This window comes from Myotis lucifugus, unplaced genomic scaffold (assembly GCF_000147115.1).
Source record: "Myotis lucifugus unplaced genomic scaffold, Myoluc2.0 scaffold_498, whole genome shotgun sequence".
Classification (NCBI taxonomy): Eukaryota; Metazoa; Chordata; class Mammalia; order Chiroptera; family Vespertilionidae; genus Myotis; species Myotis lucifugus.
The window spans coordinates 64,306-79,985 of NW_005871546.1; the positions used below are offsets into that span (position 1 = coordinate 64,306).

The following is a 15,680-nucleotide window of genomic DNA, read 5'->3' on the forward strand; positions in this document are numbered from 1 at the left end:
AGGCTGTTGCCACAACGACGGAGTTCCCAGCGTGCCTCGCGGCGGCGGGCTCATGGCGCGGTGGCGGGGGCACAGTCTCTTGCTGCTAGTGCTCTGGACGCTGACGGCTCCCGCCCGGCCCGGCCCCGGAGAAGAGGGCGATGGAGGGTGGTGAGCGGCGCTGGCCGGTTGGGGAGGGGGCGCACAGCGGGGCGGCCTGGGTCGCTGACGGGCTGTGCCCACAGGCAGCGGCGCGGAGCCGCCCCGGCGGCGGCGGCGGCGGCGGAAGAGGAGCGCTGCACCGTGGAGCGCAGGGCCGACCTCAGCTACGCGGAGTTCGTTCAGCAGTACGTGCGCCTCCCGTGCTGCCACACCTCCCAGGCCCCAAAACCCGCCCAGGAGCGCTGTCACGCCCTTATTTGCCTGCGCGCACCGGGACCCCCCAGGACTGCCTCTCCTTGAGCGAATGTGTGGGGACGGGAACAGGGACGGGACGGGTCGGGCCAGACTTTAACTCTGCTGTTCCTTCTAGCTACGCCTTCTCCAGACCTGTCATTCTGCAGGGACTCACAGACAACTCAGTGAGTACTGGTTCCTCTCCTGGCCACCTCTCCCCCGTGTGGGGCGGGCCCTTAAATACTCTCTCCACCCCCAACCCCCAGAGGTTCCGGGCTCTGTGCTCCCGCAAAAGGCTGCTGGCATCATTTGGGGACAACGTGATTCGGCTGAGCACTGCCAACACCTACTCCTACCAGAAAGGTGAGCTGCCCCACCTCGAAGCCCAGCCTGCCTGATGGCATCCTGGAGGCACCAACCAGTTCTGACCGGCCTCCCCCCGCCCCCCGCCCCTCCCGCAGTGGACCTGCTCTTCCAGGAGTATGTGGAGCAGCTGCACCCCCAGGACCCCACCTCCCTAGGCAATAGTGAGCACTTGGGCTGGAGGCAGTGGGTTGGGGAGGTGGCACTTGGAAGTGCCCAGGTGCCAGGATCCCTGCTTCCTCCTGTGTTCTTTGCTGACAGACACTCTGTACTTCTTTGGGGACAACAACTTCACTGAATGGGCATCACTTTTTCGGCATTACGTCCCACCCCCATTTGGTCTGCTGGGTACCACTCCTGCTTACAGCTTTGGGATCGCAGGTGGGTGCCTTACAAGACCAGGGGATTTGGGGGATGGGGAGTGCAAATTGGGTTTGGTCACTAGCTGCTCATAACTAACCCCACAGGAACTGGCTCTGGGGTGCCCTTCCACTGGCACGGGCCTGGGTTCTCAGAAGTGATCTACGGACGAAAGGTCAGCATAGGGTTATGACTGAGACTTCTGGCTCACTGACCACAATACAAAGACTGACCTTGCTGCTCCCACCTCCAGCGCTGGTTCCTATATCCTCCTGAGAAGACACCGGAGTTCCACCCCAATAAGACCACTCTGGCCTGGCTCCAGGACACCTACCCAGCCCTGGCACCATCTGCACGGCCCTTGGAGTGCACCATCCAGGCTGGTGAGGTCAGTGGCTGGTAGGAGAGGGTCAGGCTGGGCTGGACTGAGGCCCCCCAACCCCCACCCCCGCTAATCTGTGCCCTACCCAATCCAGGTTCTGTATTTCCCTGACCGATGGTGGCATGCCACACTCAACCTTGACACCAGTGTTTTCATCTCTACCTTCCTCAGCTAGCCAGAGCGGGCAGCTGACGAGCCCAGTCTCACACCAGCACACATCCCTATACTGCTCACAGGTTTTATTACAAGGATAGTAGTGGCAGCAGCCTCAGCCAAAACCACCATAGCCTGCTGTTTCAGGCTAAGAAGGGAAATGGGGGAGAGGGAGTGGGAGGGCTCATGGCCTACCAGCAGAACTGATAGAAGATGGGATGGGGACACCAGAGTAGGGGTCCAGGGACACAAACTATATACAGGAGCGGAGGGGGGGTACTGCCCCAAGGCCCTCCGGGGCCAGGGTGCCAGGCGAGGTGGGAGGGGTTGCCCTCCCACTTGCTGTGCCTCAGTAGTCCTCCACCCAGCCATTCTCAGAGATGAATGCATCGATGACCTCTTTCATGGCCAGGTTGGGGATGAGCTGTTCCTGGGTCAGAGGGCTCCGGGTCACAGGGTCAAAGTGGCCCACACGCTGCAGTGACAACAGAGTCAGAAAGTGTTTGGTGGGCTGGGGCCCTGCCCCCAGCACCCATAGGCCCTCACCTGCAGGTGCTCCTCAATGTCCTTACGGTCATAGGTGATGCCACTGGGTGTGATGCACGGCTCCCGCATCAGCTCAAAGCTGATTTTGCCACACAGATAGTCAGGGATGTCTCGCTTCTGCATCACAAAGGTCAGGGATCAGGAAGGGGACGCTACTACAGATCCTGCTACCTACAGGCCCTAGAGAACAGCCAACTCACCTTTCTCTTCTCATCCACCTGGGAGAAGAGGTCATCCATGTCTGCTAAGTACTTGTCCTGCAAATAACCAAGCAGCCATGCATGGGCCAGACTTCCCGTCTCCCTTCCCCAGACACAGACACACACAGGAGCCAGGGGCACCCTCACAGAATGTGCACACAAACACAAGACCCACACGTGGGCCGGGGCACCCTCACGTGCTTGGCCTCGATGCAGGCCTGCTGGGCCCGGACGTGGCCATCATCCTCATCACCCTCATGGTTCCGCTGACACTCTTCCAGCTCCCTGGGGGTTGACCAGGAGCTGGTCAGAGACAGATCTGGCCAGGAAAGGTCAGACTCCACCCCAACCTCAGGCTTGTTCAGGCCTGCTCCCCCTCTGTCTTCTGTTCACCAGGGTTAGCCTTCAATAAACACTTGTGTTCATGACTTAAAGTGGTGACTTGTTGGGGGCAGGGGAGGGGGGTTCCCAGAGTCTGTCATCACAGCCCACCTCTCACGCTCGGCCACAATGAGTCTTGTGAGGTAGGAGTGCAGCTCATTCTCCTGGTGGATGCGCCGCTCCTCAATGCTATTCCAGCGCTTCTTCTTGGCGATGCGCAGAGCACTGGGGATGTCGTCCCCAAAGTTGAGTCGCTGCTCCTTAGCCAGGTTGTAGGCTGGGGGGACAGAGGCTTCAGGTCACCCTTTGGCCAGTCCACCCACCTGGTCCCAAGCACCCCCATAACCAGCCAGCCTGCAGACCCACCTCGCTGCAAGTTGGCAATCGCCTCATCATAGCTCTCCATCTCCAACTGGCATTGCCCCAGGAAAAAGTGTGCCTTCACGGACTGCCCATCCAGCTCCAAGGCGCGCCGGCAGTCAGCCAGGGCCTGCTCGTGCTGCTGCATCTTCAGGTAGCACAGTGCCCGGTTGGTGTAATACACTGCCACCAGGGGATTCCGGGTCTGGGGGACCAAGGCAGGCCAGTCAGCGTGAGGGAGTGAACTCAGCCTACCCCCTCTGTCCCAGGCCTTGTCCTGCCTTGGGGTCCATGGTTGAAATCAAGACACTAGAGGTTTTACAGCTTCAAAGCCTTTGAGGCCTGAGGACGGGTGGAGGATGGTGTCCTGGCCCTGAGGCCTGCGGGAGCCCTCTCAACTCCAGTAGGTTTTGTCAAGCTAAGAGTACCGGAACTGTGGAGGTCCCCAGCTTTGGACGGGGTCCCTGGCCCTGCCGGCCTCAAGCGCCCTGAAGCTCCCACCCGACATAGGTCTCCGGCAGCCAGCACTGGGTTCAGCCTTGGCACCTTTGCAACGAGATCATCGAGTCCTCAGAGCCTACGTGCTCCTTCCCCGTCAGAACCACGGCCCTCCTAAGGTCCGAAAAGGGCGGCCGGGCAGCCCGGCCCCACCCCCTCCTCTGGCCCGGACGCCGGTCCCCTCCCCCGGCGCCGGTGCACTCACGATGGCGCGGCCGTAGCAGGCCGCCGCCTCCGGGTACTTGCGGCCCACGAAGAGCCGGTTGCCCTGCTCCTTGAGCTCCTGCGCGCTCGGGCTCTTCTCCGGGCTTCCGCCAGCTGCGCCCAGCCGCGCGCCGCCCTCCTTCTCCTCCTTGCCCTTCATGGCGCCGCGCGGCACGGCCTGGGATCCGCTCCCAGACTCGGCGCCCGGGTCGCCCAAGCCCGCAGCCCGAGCCCGCGATCCGCTCGGGCCCGGTCCAGCGATTCGCCACCGGAACTTCCGGCCGCGTGGGGCGGAGTGAACGGGACGGATCCGTGCCAGCGGGGTGGGCGGGGCCGCGCGTGCGCACGTCGCTCTGCGGGGGCGGGGCTGATGGGCTCGAGGGTGGGGGCAACGTGAGCCGCGACGTCGGAAGTCTGGAGGAGCGCCTCGGTTTGCACCAGGCAGCTCCGCCCCTCGCGTTCGGGGTGGTCCTTCCAGAAGTCGGCCCCGCCCACGCCCCACGGCCGCCCACGCCCATCGAGGCCCAGCCTGGCGCGGGGACTTGGCGGCCGTCCGCGGGCTGTGGGACAGAGAGGACCCGGGCTGCTGAGCAGCCATCCTGGCGCACCACGGAGAGGTGCCGCGGCCTCGCGCGGGGGACTGGAAGTCCTGGACAGTGGGGCCTCGATGCCCAGACGCCCGTCACCGCCCTTCCCCAGGCATCCAGAGGATTTGCCCGCGGCCATCGAGGGCGGAGCGGAGCACGTGACGAGCTGGCGCTGCTGCTAGCGTGGAAGCTGGCGGTGAGGGGCTTCCACGTGGGTGGCGGAACCTCGGCGGGCGGCCCGCCTCCTGGTGTTGGGGCTTCCTTTTGGCGGCTGCCCCTGCGCCGTGGGGCGGGGCTTCCTCCTGGGAGTGAGTCTTCTCGTGGTGGGGCAGGCCCCCCTGTCGAGATCCACCACCAGTCACCATTGCACCTACCCCAACTCTGCTGCACAGGGCCGCTGCCACCTGCGCCTGCAGCAGCCGGTGACCCCCAGAGCTGGTAGCAAAGCGCTGGGCCGCTGTCTCCCTCCACGGCCTCAAGGTTAGTGGCGAGAGCTGGTTATATGGGCGGGTCACAGGAGGGACCAGTTAGTGACTTTGTGAGATGAACCGATGGTCACATCCATGACATGGAGGGTCATTGATAATGGCCGCCCCCACCGACGTTGTTCTGACACTGGCGGGTCTGAATGCTGGCCTTTCACTCCCCCTGGCAGTCTTAGCTGTTGCAGCTCCTGAGGGGGCAGCCTTCATGTCCAATGAGGCAGTGGACCCCGTACCTGGCCTGCCAGCCCTGCAGTATACTCAAGATACTACCAGCTGCACCTGGGCCAGGTGTGGAAGCATGCCACAGCCCTGAGCCCAGGTGAGGGGACTGTTGGTAGGCTAGGAGAACATTCAGGACTCTGGTCAGGATGCAGTGTACAGAGCTGTTCCGCAGGACAGGGTGCCCTGGGCCCCAGACTCCCTGTGCACCTCCCAGCTAGTGCCTTAGGGTTGTGGAACTAGCGCTATGGACCTGGGCTGTGGGGTAGAAGCTGCTCCCAACCTGCTCCCTGACCTCAGCCCTAGCCTAGCCACCCCTGAGGATACCAGGCCAACCAGGAAGTATAGGACCCAGTCCAACTGAACTTGACTATGGCCTGCTCACCTGCCAGGTGACTGTAGGCGCTCAGTAAATGCTTGCTGAACTCACTCCAGACCATGAGGTCCACAGCCCCGCTCCAGGGGCTCCCACTTCCCACATAGACATACCTCATACACCTGCAGAGGAGCAAGGGGGAATCCAGGCTGCCCACATGGAGGGAAGAGCCCTCATAGTCGGCTCAGTGAGTGGGGGGGAGGCCAGACCAGCCCCCAGAGCCCCATTACAGCTACCTGGTGTTGTGTAAAATATTTATTTATTCTCCAAAAAGGCTCAGACTGCAAGTCATGGAGGGAGACCAGGACAGGGTCTCCTCTGGGACCACCCTTGGGACCTCCACCACCCAGCCTGGCCCAGCAGTCCTAACACCCCCAGGCCTCGGAGCGGGGCCAGGGCTGGTGTAAGGCTTGGCTTGGACTCAGTAGGCCACAGGGGCCACCTGCCCTCACGGGAGAAGCAGTCTTAAGACATACTTTCACAGAAGGTGGACATGCAGGCCACGCCCTGGCCCATGTGGCCCCCAGGAGCTCCTCAGGGTGGTGGAGGAATATGGGCACCCAGCAGGTCATAGGCGAAGATGTTCCAGAAGATGGCAAAGAGCAGGAAGGTGCCGTAGGCAAGCAGCACCACCCACCAGCCGCACTGGTCCCGAAGGCGTTCCTCATAACTGCGCAGGATGGTCAGGCCCATGCTGACCCCCACCACCGCACCAGCCAAGTGCGCCATGAAGCTGGGCTGTGGGCCCGAGGCGGGCAGTGGCGGGGAGAAGCGCAGCCACACAGCCCGGCCCACCTCGGAGCTCACTGCAGAGGGAGTTGACACATGGGAGGCACCCCTGGCCCTGGGCTCAGTTCCCCGCCCGCCTCCGGCACCTTTCATCCCTACTTACTGCACACCAGGGCCAGCACCATTCTCAGCAGCTTGTAGGGACACCTCATCCCAGCCCAGTTCTGATGGGACATGAGACAGGCAGTGAGGCAAGCCTTGTGGGCCCCCCCCAAGCCCACCCAGGTTGTTTGATTACCATGACGACATTGGCCAGGTGTGCAGAGCACAGGGCGTAGACTCCGCCAGAGCCCCCCACCACAGGGGCCCGCATGTCAGTAATGGAGACAGTCAGGGAGCCTGTGTGAAGCAAGGGGAGGGCTGTGAGGATGAGGCGTTGCAGTGAGGTGGCCAGGGGCTACGCGCCTGCCTCACCTGCCAGCACGCCAGCCAGGTAGAGCAGGCTGATGCGGAGCAGGCCGTGCACCATTTCCAGGGGCACCCCAATCATCAGCTGTAGGAGTGCGTTGAACCCCAGCTGCTCCAGCCTGGTCACGTAGAGGCAGATGGGTATGAGGGGTGTGATCGGTCATCAGGCTCCCAGCCCCAGCCACTCTGAACTCAGGGGTGCCAGAAGCGGGCCGGCACTCACCCAACGTGCATGAACATGTAGGTGAGGAAGCGCCAGGCCCGCGCCCGGTGCCCGGGGTGGTATACAAGAGGGCTCTTCATGTACTCAGGGTGGTAGGTCTGCAGCACCCACTTGTTGAGGCGGGCCCCATAGCACAGGAACACGATGATCTAGGAGAGAAGGGCATTAGGACTGGGCCGGGCCAGGGATGTGGGTGGCAGACGGGGGGTAGGCTCACCTGGGCCAGAGTGACCGAGGCCATAAACACAGGGGGTGGGCAGCTTCGGTGCCGGTAGAAGTACCAGTGGCGGTCCACCTCTCGGGGCAAGATCTCGTAGGCCACGTAGCGCACAAACCGCTTATAGACACCCAGGCCCGGCTCGTCTAGCAGCCCCTCCCGGGGCAGTGCCCGCTGTCCATTGGCGATGGCCCGCTTAAAGCTGCTTGAGCGCTTGCTGCTGATCTGGGGGAGGGGGCCTAAGCATGGGACATCACACTACCCCCACGACCTCCGTGCCCACCTGGCCTGCCCAGCTCCTCACAGGGTTTGCAGCCCTGCTCCAGTGGGGAGGTAAGGAAAGAGGGGCTACCTGCCCACCCAACTCCAGCAGGCACTCTGCGGGCCACGGCCTGGGCCCCCACCCCTGCTGCCCACCCACTTGAGCACTGACCAGGTCCACCAGCTCCTGGTAGCAGACCTGGCCCCGCTCATTGCTCTGGGCCAGGGCCACCAGCATGTCCAGCTTGGCTGGATCCAGGGGTAGCTCATGGCTGTGCACCAAGCCAGTGAAGGTGTCTGCACCGATGAAGCCCGTGTTCTCAGGGTCCAGCTGCTGGGGTGGGGGGTGGAGGAGGTGATGCTGGCCAAGGCCTGAGGGTGGACCAGACCCACAGACCCAAGGGCTGCCCCAAGCCAGCTGGAAAAGGCAGTCTCCCAACACCCTTGGGCTAGATCCCTGTGCCCACGTGGTCTCAGGAGCTGCCAGGGAACCGGTTCCTGAGTCCTAAGCCTCTAGGGGTCTCCTCACCTCATTTTGGCTCTGTCCATCCTGGAAGGGTAGGGCTAAAGTCTGAGGACAGTCGCCCCTCCCCCTTGCCCCTACTCAGGCGCCCTGGTCTGGCTCACCCTTTCCTGGGGTCTCAGGCAGTGGGCCAAGGTCGTGCATGAGAGGGTGTGGGGAATGGGCATGAGCGGGGGCTGGGCTGAGGCTCTGCGAGTTCCATTTCCCCAGCCCACCCCAACGGCAGGGGCGGTGCCGGCGCCCCTCTACCCCAACGCACCTGCTCCTGGATAAGCTGCAGCAGCGAGCTCCTGTCCATAGAGCCGGGCCGGGTCCGGGGTCGACGGCCGCGGCCGGGAGGGGCTGCTCTGCGGATGACTCCGCTCCGCCCCGGCCCGTGCGCTCCGCCCGCTCTGCCTGGCGCCGCGTCACCGAGCTGCCCGCCCCCGCCGCACGCGTGGCCGGAACACGCGCGTGCCCTGCACGCGGACGCGCTCCAGGATGGTGATGGCCCGACCAGCGCCCCAGCCTCCTCACCCGCTCACCACATGCAGGCTTCCCCAGCCTCGCCCCCACACCCTGGCAGAGCTCTCTACTACGAAGAGGGGACAGCAGTGGGAAACAGCTGCAGGCGGCAGCCAAGCCCCTGGCACATCCCTTCTCCCGAGACGGAGCCTCAGCGCCCACACCACCTCCTTGGGGAAGCCTCCCCGGACCACCCCGCTACCTGTGACTCCCCAGGCCGGGGCTCCCTGATAGCGGCTGCCTGCCAGAGTGCTGGTCCATCTGCAGTCGGGCAGCAAAAGGCCCCGCAGATGGGTGCCAAGGCTGACGGGGCTATTAGTGACGGGGAGAGGCGCCTGCATGCTCTTTGCAGACCAGCCCCAGCACACGTCTTCCACTGGAGCCCCTGCAGCCACATGCTGGATGGTGACAGTGGAGACTACAGCCCCAGGAGGGCACCGGGGAGCCCAGGCAGAGCCCGCGAGGGACAAGGCTGCAGCTGAGACAGGAAGGGCCCTATTTCCTGGGTAGGCAGGCAGACCCCTCCAACAAGGGGTTACAGACTAGGAATGTGTCACCACAGCAGCCCCTCAGAACAGCACTCAGAACCCCCACGCCATGGAGCCATCAGTCCTAGCAGCTGGGCCTCAGGATAGAGCTCAAGTGAGCACCACACCTCAGCAGCTGGGAGAATAGCAGGACGGTGGCGGTTCGACTTCAAGTCTTACCCTCTCTCCTGGCTGGTGTGGCTCAGTGGTTGAGTGTTGCCCTATGAACCAGGAGGTTCCAGTTTGATTCCCGGTCAGGGCACATGCCCAGGGTTGGGCGCGATCCCCAGTGTGGGGAGTGCAGGAGGTAGCCAACAATGATTCTCTCATCAATCATTAATGTTTCTATCTCACTCACCCTGCTTTCTTTCTGAAATCAATAAAAAAAATATTTTTCTTAGTCTGATCCCAGACCCTTCTGGGTCGGGCCTGAGCAGGGTAGGTAACTCCCCACGCCTCCCAGGAACAGCACTTGGATGCTCTGGGAGAAACCTTGGTGTGGAAGCTCTGTCTTGCATGGAATGACTGATGGCAGGAGGGGCATCTCCCTGGGTAACCAGGGTCTTCCAGTCCCACCATGGGTTGCCTCTGCTCCACGTCCCAGAACACTGGCCAAGTAAGCACCTGGGACAGGTGTTGAAACATAATCCCAAGTAGAGCCTCCCCTTAGGCTGGGGTCTCTTGCTGTCCCCCAGCCAGTGAGTGACAGGTCTCTGGTCAGGGTGTGAGAACAGGCAGCTCCCCCACACCAGCAGCCACCGTGCGCCCCGGTTCCACCTCAGAATCCCAGGTCCTCCCCACAGCTCAGGCAGGCTGCCGGGTGGATGCTGAGGTTGGGGAGGAGGCAGGCCACCTCAGGAAAGCATAGACCTCAATGTGGAGGCTCCCAGGCTGCAGCTGAACCCCAACTGGACCTCATGTGGGCCTGTTTGCAGCCTCAGGCCTGGAGGGCAGGTGTGGGGGGTCAGGATTGAAGTTTCCAGTCCATAGAGACAAAGGACATGATTAAGAAAAGCCACCGTCAGAAAGTAGGGTCTAAGATGGAAAAGACACTGAAGTTTAATCAGCAAACCCAACCTCACATCTTCCATGAGTGCAGCCCTGGACCAGTCTCCCATTGATGGAGCGGGGAGCAGCACAATGACCCAGTCACTTCCTGCCCCCACCCCCTGCCTGTGGCCCAAAGCTCTGCCCTCTGACTCCCCTCAGACCCACTGGATGCCTGGGACCAGGAATGGGTGGAACCCTGAGAATTCAGATCTAGGATCACTGGCTTCCTCACCTATACCCCACAGTCTCTCCAACGTGATGCCCACACAGGTGGGTGATGCTGGGCAGGACACAGGCTGGCAGGACCTCGGGGCCCACCATTGGGGTTGGGCAGTGAGCAGGCTATCCTCAGAAGCCAAGTTTAGATAGAGGGCAGCTCCACCAAGTGGGTAGCCCAACACCAGCACCCTGGGGCCGAGATCAGACTGCAGGGCACCAGGGCCTCATCGGCTCTTCACCAGGACCCTGTAGAGTGAGAAGCTGAGGATGGCAGCAACAGCAGCCCCAAAAGCCCCCAGTGTCACCCGGAGCCAGAAGGAGGTGGTGTGCAGCTCCCCATGGACCAGGTACCTGCAAGAGAGAGGCTGGTTGGAGACACCCTCGGTGCTGTCCAGATGCTTGCTGCTGTGCCCCCCTCACCACCACCCCAATCTCCTGGAAAGTCACAGAGCTGCTACCTGTCAGTGTCTAGCACAGCAGAACTCCCAGACCACAGGGCAGCTGGTGAGACAGGGCCCAGAGGCCCTCTCAGGACATCGGCTCCTGACTAAGGCCCTCCCTGCAGTCCTGACTGATTCCAGCTGACACCACAGCTGTGCCACTCTCCTGGTGACAGGGACCATCAGCACCCTGGGACAGGGACAGGGCAGGCCTCCCACCACAGGGGCTGTGGTGCTGGTACCCACGGGAAGGTGGCCATGGTGGCAAGCCGGGTGAAGACAGCTGTGCCTGGCTCTCCTGGGCCAGCGCAGGAGAACGGGACAGGGGCAGGCAGCCGGTGCCTGCGGCAGAACTCAGCTGGAGACAGCCCAGGCAGTGGAACACCTTCAGGCAGGTCGGCCTTGGAGGAGACGAAGAGGCAGGGGGTCTGCCCATCCATGTAATGGCGCTGCGGGGAAAGGGCCACGTGATGCACAGTCCCGGAGCAGGCCGGGTGAGGGTGCTGGGGGACTACCACTCACAGCCATGCTGCCCACAGGAGTTGGGGTAGGTGGAGGCTTGCCTTGTAGATGCTGGTGCAGAGTGCAAAGGACTGGGGGTCACTGCCATCAAACATCAAGCAGGCGACATCACAGGCAGCATCAGACGCACTGGACAGCAGGCTGTCTGCATTCACCTCGCAGAGCTGGACAGAGGGTGGCCTCAGGGAGCTCAATTCCCCAGGCCACATTGGGACAGCACCGCCCAGCATGCACCTGGGATCTATTGCAGGGATCCCCCTCCCCAACACTCACTATCAGGTACTTCTCCTGCCCGTTGACCTGCACCGTGTTGATGGCATAGATGGCAGGTGTCTTGTGGAGCTCCCTGGTGTCCGGATGCTGAGGAGGGAGGTACCTGAAGTTTGCTGGCCCTGATGCTGCCCAAAGCCCCTCCCCCCTCCCCACCCCCCTGCAAGGCCCTAGATGGGAGCAGGGTCCCCTCACCCAGCACACAGTGATACTCACCCCTAGGCCACGGCCAAGGAAAGCCTGCAGGAAGGCAGACTTGCCCACGCCACGCGCCCCCACCACCTTGCACAGAAGAACATTCCTGTGCGTTTGTCCCTTCTCCTGGTCCAGCCTCTTCTCACGAGTGACTGTGAGAGGATGGAAAGGACAAACAAGAGTAAGTGGCTGCCAGGGAGGAGCTGGCCAGACCCCTGTGAGGGTGGGCGCCCACCTGTGATGGCATGCGTCTGGGAGTCCTGCTTGCAGAGGGTGGGGTAGCCCAGGTAGCCAAGGTGCTCCAGACAGCGCCGGACATCCAGGTAAGTGACCAGACTGGGGCATAAGGGGGCAGGGGGAGCGGTCAGCATCATGACGAGGCAGCACTGTTTGCTAAGTGGGGCAGGTGGGGGCTGCACTTACGTCCACTGGCAGAGGTACCCGTGCAGGGGCAGCCGACCTGCTTCGGTTCGGACTTCTTGCAGGAACTGAGGGCCCCAAGGCGGTGCTGGGGACACACTGAATAGGTCCTGCAGCTCCGCCAGCGAGAGGGCTCCATCATGGTCCTGCAGGCAGAGGGGCTGTGGTGACACTGGCTGGGGGCCAGGACAGGAAACCAAGACAGGCAGCACAGCAGGGTGACAGCGCCCTCACCTGGTCATGCTTCTCAAACACCCGCTGCACAAACTGGTAGCCAAAGTGGTTGAGCTCTGTGCTGCAGCCAGGGGGCACATGAAGCCTGTGGGGTTGCCATCCGTTTCCACCACGCTCAGAGGGTGCAGTCCGACCCTCCCTGCGAGTCTGACTGAACCCCAGAGTTCCTCCAACTCTCTCCCTTGACTGAGCACCGCAGAGAAGCAGGCAGAGATGTGGCTGGGGCCAGGGGCCACCCGCTCGGCATTAAGTCCCAATCTGCCTGCCCACAGCAAGGTGCCTCCTACACAGGCCATGCTCTGCCCGAGCAAGGGCTCCAACCCCACCCTGGCTCCATCTAACACTGAGAGCCATCCACCACTCACAGAGGGAAGAGGTAGTCGGTGGACAGCTCGAGTGTGTCGCCATAGCCGAAGCGCCGCAGGATGGTCCACGTGGTCTCATGGCGGCCACGCTGGATGAAGAGTGTGTTCAGGAAGAGGAAGCCTGTTCAGGAAGCAGAGAAGGTGACACTGGGTATTACCTGAGCCTCTCCCCACACCAGGAGGACAGGCAGGGTGCCAGGGCTCACCGTCCAGGGTCAGCCGGTCATCCCGCACCCCGCCTGCCACGTTCTTGCGCACCACCATCTTGACATCCTCCAGGGCTTGTGGGGCCAGGGGATGCCCAAAACAGGATTTCTGCCTCCAAGAGAAAGTTGCTGTTAGTAAGCCAGCTGTCCCACTGACAGCTGGGCCTGGTCATTAATGGCATGGAGCCCGGCTGCGGCCAAAAAAGGGTGGGCACTACCAGGAGGTGGATGGGGCCCCACCTGGAAAGCATTGAGCTCCTCATCACTGAGCGCCTGGTCCAGATCCTGGTCTGAGAGCCTGAAGATGCGTGTGAGGGCCTGGGTGCACGCGGGCTTCAGCTGTGGGGACAGCCAGCTCAGCATGTTCCCCCAATCCCACCTGGCCACCCCACCCACGCCAGCTGCTCACCTGCTTGGTCTCAGGGTCATAGAGAGGAGCTGTGGGGTGCAGCACGGCCTTCTGTGCATAGTAGAACAGCTCCGAGATGTTCCTCAGGTTCCTGGCCGAGCACTGGGAACCACGGGGACAGACTCAGAGCGGTGCCCGATGCTGGGAGGCTCGAAGATGCAGGCACAGGTGGTCAGCAGCCCCCGTCCCAAGGAAGTCCTCAACAAGAAAGCTTGCCTGTCCTAAGGTCCCAGGCCACCAGCACATGAGTGCTTGCTGCGGGGCCCTGGCCCTTCTCTTCTCCGCCCCCTGCCTGGCCCTACTGTGCGTGCCTGCTTACCTCCACACAGGTCTCAATCTCAGGGAACTGACTCATGATGGGCAGCACGGCCTCCATGGAGCTCCCTGGCCGCAAGTCTGACTTGTTGCCCACCAGGATGATGGGGACCCTGGAGAGAGGCCCACGGGCATCAGGGATGAGGGAGCTGGAGGAGACCGACCAGCCCCTTGGGCACTGCCCATTACCTGGGCCCCTTCTCTGTCCCTCCATTCACCAGTGGGATCCATTTGGTTCGGATCTGAAAGGCAAGGCCCGGCATGAGGTGAGGGAGCCGCCCAGCCCACACCTCTCAGATGGAACTTAAACCTAACCTGAGAGAGATGGGGGGAAGTTGAGGGCCAAAGTCTCCACTGGGAACACGTGGAGAATGCACCTTACAGGTGTGACCTTATCTGATCCTAGCAGTTTCCCAACACTCCCAAGGGAACTGGGGTCAGCAGCCAGGGATAGCCCCTCTGCAAGCCTAAGTGCTTTAGACTCATGGCTGTTCATGCTTTCTGCAGGGAGACGGGGTCACAGGGAGCTCCCTGGGGAAGTTGTGGGGGCTTGTGGCCAAGAAGCTCCCTGAAGCACCCGTTAGAGATGGGGTTGGCCCCGGGTGAGAGTCACCCCAGCGCCTGCATCAGCCGGGCATCCCCTGGGGTCCGAGCGGAGAACAGAACAATGACCAAGCTGGGTGCCAGCAGCAGGGACGCAGGACGAACATTCGCTCCCTCGCTCACCTTCTCAATGGTGGCCTCCTCGGACACGTCGTACACCACACACACCACATTGGCCTGCGGGGGAGGGCACGTGGCACAGCATTACCAGAGGCTTCCTGTCCATGCCACCCCGGCACTCAGGCAGGACACGGCGTGGCTCAGAGACCCAGGAAGCCACCCTTCACTGGCGCTCCTCAGCCAGTGCCCCTTGGTGGCGTCACTGGGGTGGTCGTCTGCTGTGCAAATCGCACAGCCCTTCCCTGCGCACTTCCAGGTCCCAGCACTGCGACTCTGGTCAGCGAGGCCCCTGAAGGGCTCAGAGCAGACACAGCCACCCCAGAAACTTGGTACCCAGATCTGGCCTCAGTCCGTCACTCCGTGTCACTCTGGGCAGAAAAGATGCCGAGAACAGCACCCCTAGGACACAGTAGCAGCTGCAGAGGGACAGGGCAAGGCTGCAGCAGGCGGCTTCGCTTGGCCCAGACACATGTCCTCCCTAACGGGTGAACAGAGGGCTCTGCAGCCTGCGGCCCTGGTCACGGTGCCACGGCTCAAAGGCCCAGAGTAGTGGGTTGCGCTACAGGGTGGGGGGCGGGTGGCCAGGGCACAGAGCTGTTGAAGGGGTCATTTTGAAAGATAATGAGATCCGTCCCCCAGTGTCCACTGGAAGAGTGCATGCTGGGTGGAGAGATCCATGGGGCTGGCCAGCCATGTGGGTAGGAGGAGGAAGGGATGGTCCCTTTTCTCCCCAACTCCCAGCAGGGTGCATCACAGTAACCCCAACAACTTAGTACTGGACTGAGAGGTCATGGAAGAATCAGCTCTGAGCACCTTAATCCAATCCCTCAGAGAGAGAAGCCGATCAGAACTAGGCAGCAGCCCACACCACCCCGCCACCACCCCCAGCCTGAGCACTGAACCCATCCTCTCCCCGCGCCCCCGGCCCCCAGGAGTGGGCGGCCCTCCCTGAGCCTCAGAACACACTGCACCTTGTTAATCTCGTCCTGCAGCTCCTCCACCATCTGCTCAGCTTCTGGAGGAAAGAAAAAAAGGCACTGCAAACCTGCCCGGAATGGGGCTCCTGGGCAGGAAGAGGGGGGGGGGGGGCGGCTCTCACTGAGGAGACAAAAAAAGGGTAGGGCACCTTTTCTGAGGGTTTCACCCCCGGGGATGGTATCTCTTTCCCCCGGGGGAGGAACTAAAATAAAAAGGGCGGGGAAGGAGCCCCGGGGGAAAGAAAGGGACCCCTTTGGAATCATTATCATTTTTTGTGAGAACGGAAAAGGCCTGAACTTTTTGGGGAAAATCATTCCGTCCGACGAGAAAAATATAAAGGAAGTTTCCATACCTCGGTGAAGTGCGAAAGAGCGAGCAACCAAGTGGGGACAT

The 15,680-nt window shown here is 62.1% G+C and overlaps 5 protein-coding genes across 8 annotated transcripts; 2 read left to right on the plus strand and 3 right to left on the minus strand.

The window, feature by feature from the left end:
* Positions 1-13: 13 nt before the first annotated feature.
* On the plus strand, positions 14-2,811 carry JMJD8 (jumonji domain containing 8). The gene is made up of 9 exons (XM_014446057.2): positions 14-150; positions 225-326; positions 512-560; positions 642-738; positions 837-902; positions 1,000-1,119; positions 1,206-1,273; positions 1,352-1,486; positions 1,575-2,811. Exons 1-9 carry the CDS (start codon positions 53-55, stop codon positions 1,653-1,655), a joined length of 816 nt encoding a protein of 271 aa, XP_014301543.1. The 5' UTR covers positions 14-52; the 3' UTR covers positions 1,656-2,811.
* STUB1 (STIP1 homology and U-box containing protein 1) lies at positions 1,705-3,982 on the minus strand. Its single transcript, XM_006103649.3, has 7 exons — positions 3,824-3,982; positions 3,127-3,325; positions 2,872-3,037; positions 2,577-2,664; positions 2,380-2,436; positions 2,180-2,296; positions 1,705-2,108 (listed from the first exon to the last, which is right to left on the minus strand). The coding sequence occupies exons 1-7, from the start codon at positions 3,980-3,982 to the stop codon at positions 1,983-1,985; spliced, it is 912 nt and encodes a 303-aa protein (XP_006103711.2). The 3' UTR covers positions 1,705-1,982.
* On the plus strand, positions 3,981-5,608 carry LOC111823454. Its single transcript, XM_023744936.1, has 4 exons — positions 3,981-3,998; positions 4,081-4,605; positions 4,802-4,889; positions 5,065-5,608. The coding sequence occupies exons 1-4, from the start codon at positions 3,981-3,983 to the stop codon at positions 5,205-5,207; spliced, it is 774 nt and encodes a 257-aa protein (XP_023600704.1). The 3' UTR covers positions 5,208-5,608.
* Positions 5,609-5,729: 121 nt separating this feature from the next.
* RHBDL1 (rhomboid like 1) lies at positions 5,730-8,415 on the minus strand. Of its 3 annotated transcripts, none has more exons than XM_006103646.3 (8): positions 8,170-8,311; positions 7,560-7,721; positions 7,127-7,351; positions 6,910-7,058; positions 6,693-6,805; positions 6,517-6,617; positions 6,382-6,442; positions 5,730-6,295 (listed from the first exon to the last, which is right to left on the minus strand). In XM_006103646.3, the coding sequence occupies exons 1-8, from the start codon at positions 8,206-8,208 to the stop codon at positions 6,024-6,026; spliced, it is 1,122 nt and encodes a 373-aa protein (XP_006103708.1). In that variant the 5' UTR covers positions 8,209-8,311; the 3' UTR covers positions 5,730-6,023. The 3 variants fall into 3 exon arrangements, with proteins under 3 accessions (XP_006103708.1, XP_014301542.1, XP_006103710.1); XM_014446056.2 differs by having other exon boundaries at positions 5,994-6,295; positions 7,560-7,718; positions 8,170-8,415; XM_006103648.3 differs by lacking the exon at positions 7,127-7,351 and having other exon boundaries at positions 5,994-6,295.
* A 1,560-nt stretch (positions 8,416-9,975) lies between these two features.
* RHOT2 (ras homolog family member T2) lies at positions 9,976-15,331 on the minus strand. Of its 2 annotated transcripts, none has more exons than XM_014446073.2 (16): positions 15,281-15,331; positions 14,313-14,366; positions 13,776-13,828; positions 13,591-13,699; positions 13,272-13,373; positions 13,103-13,201; positions 12,863-12,971; positions 12,657-12,777; positions 12,292-12,376; positions 12,061-12,203; positions 11,873-11,973; positions 11,659-11,789; positions 11,446-11,532; positions 11,214-11,336; positions 10,897-11,099; positions 9,976-10,561 (listed from the first exon to the last, which is right to left on the minus strand). In XM_014446073.2, the coding sequence occupies exons 1-16, from the start codon at positions 15,311-15,313 to the stop codon at positions 10,435-10,437; spliced, it is 1,680 nt and encodes a 559-aa protein (XP_014301559.1). In that variant the 5' UTR covers positions 15,314-15,331; the 3' UTR covers positions 9,976-10,434. The 2 variants fall into 2 exon arrangements, with proteins under 2 accessions (XP_014301559.1, XP_014301558.1); XM_014446072.2 differs by having other exon boundaries at positions 10,893-11,099.
* Positions 15,332-15,680: the final 349 nt, after the last annotated feature.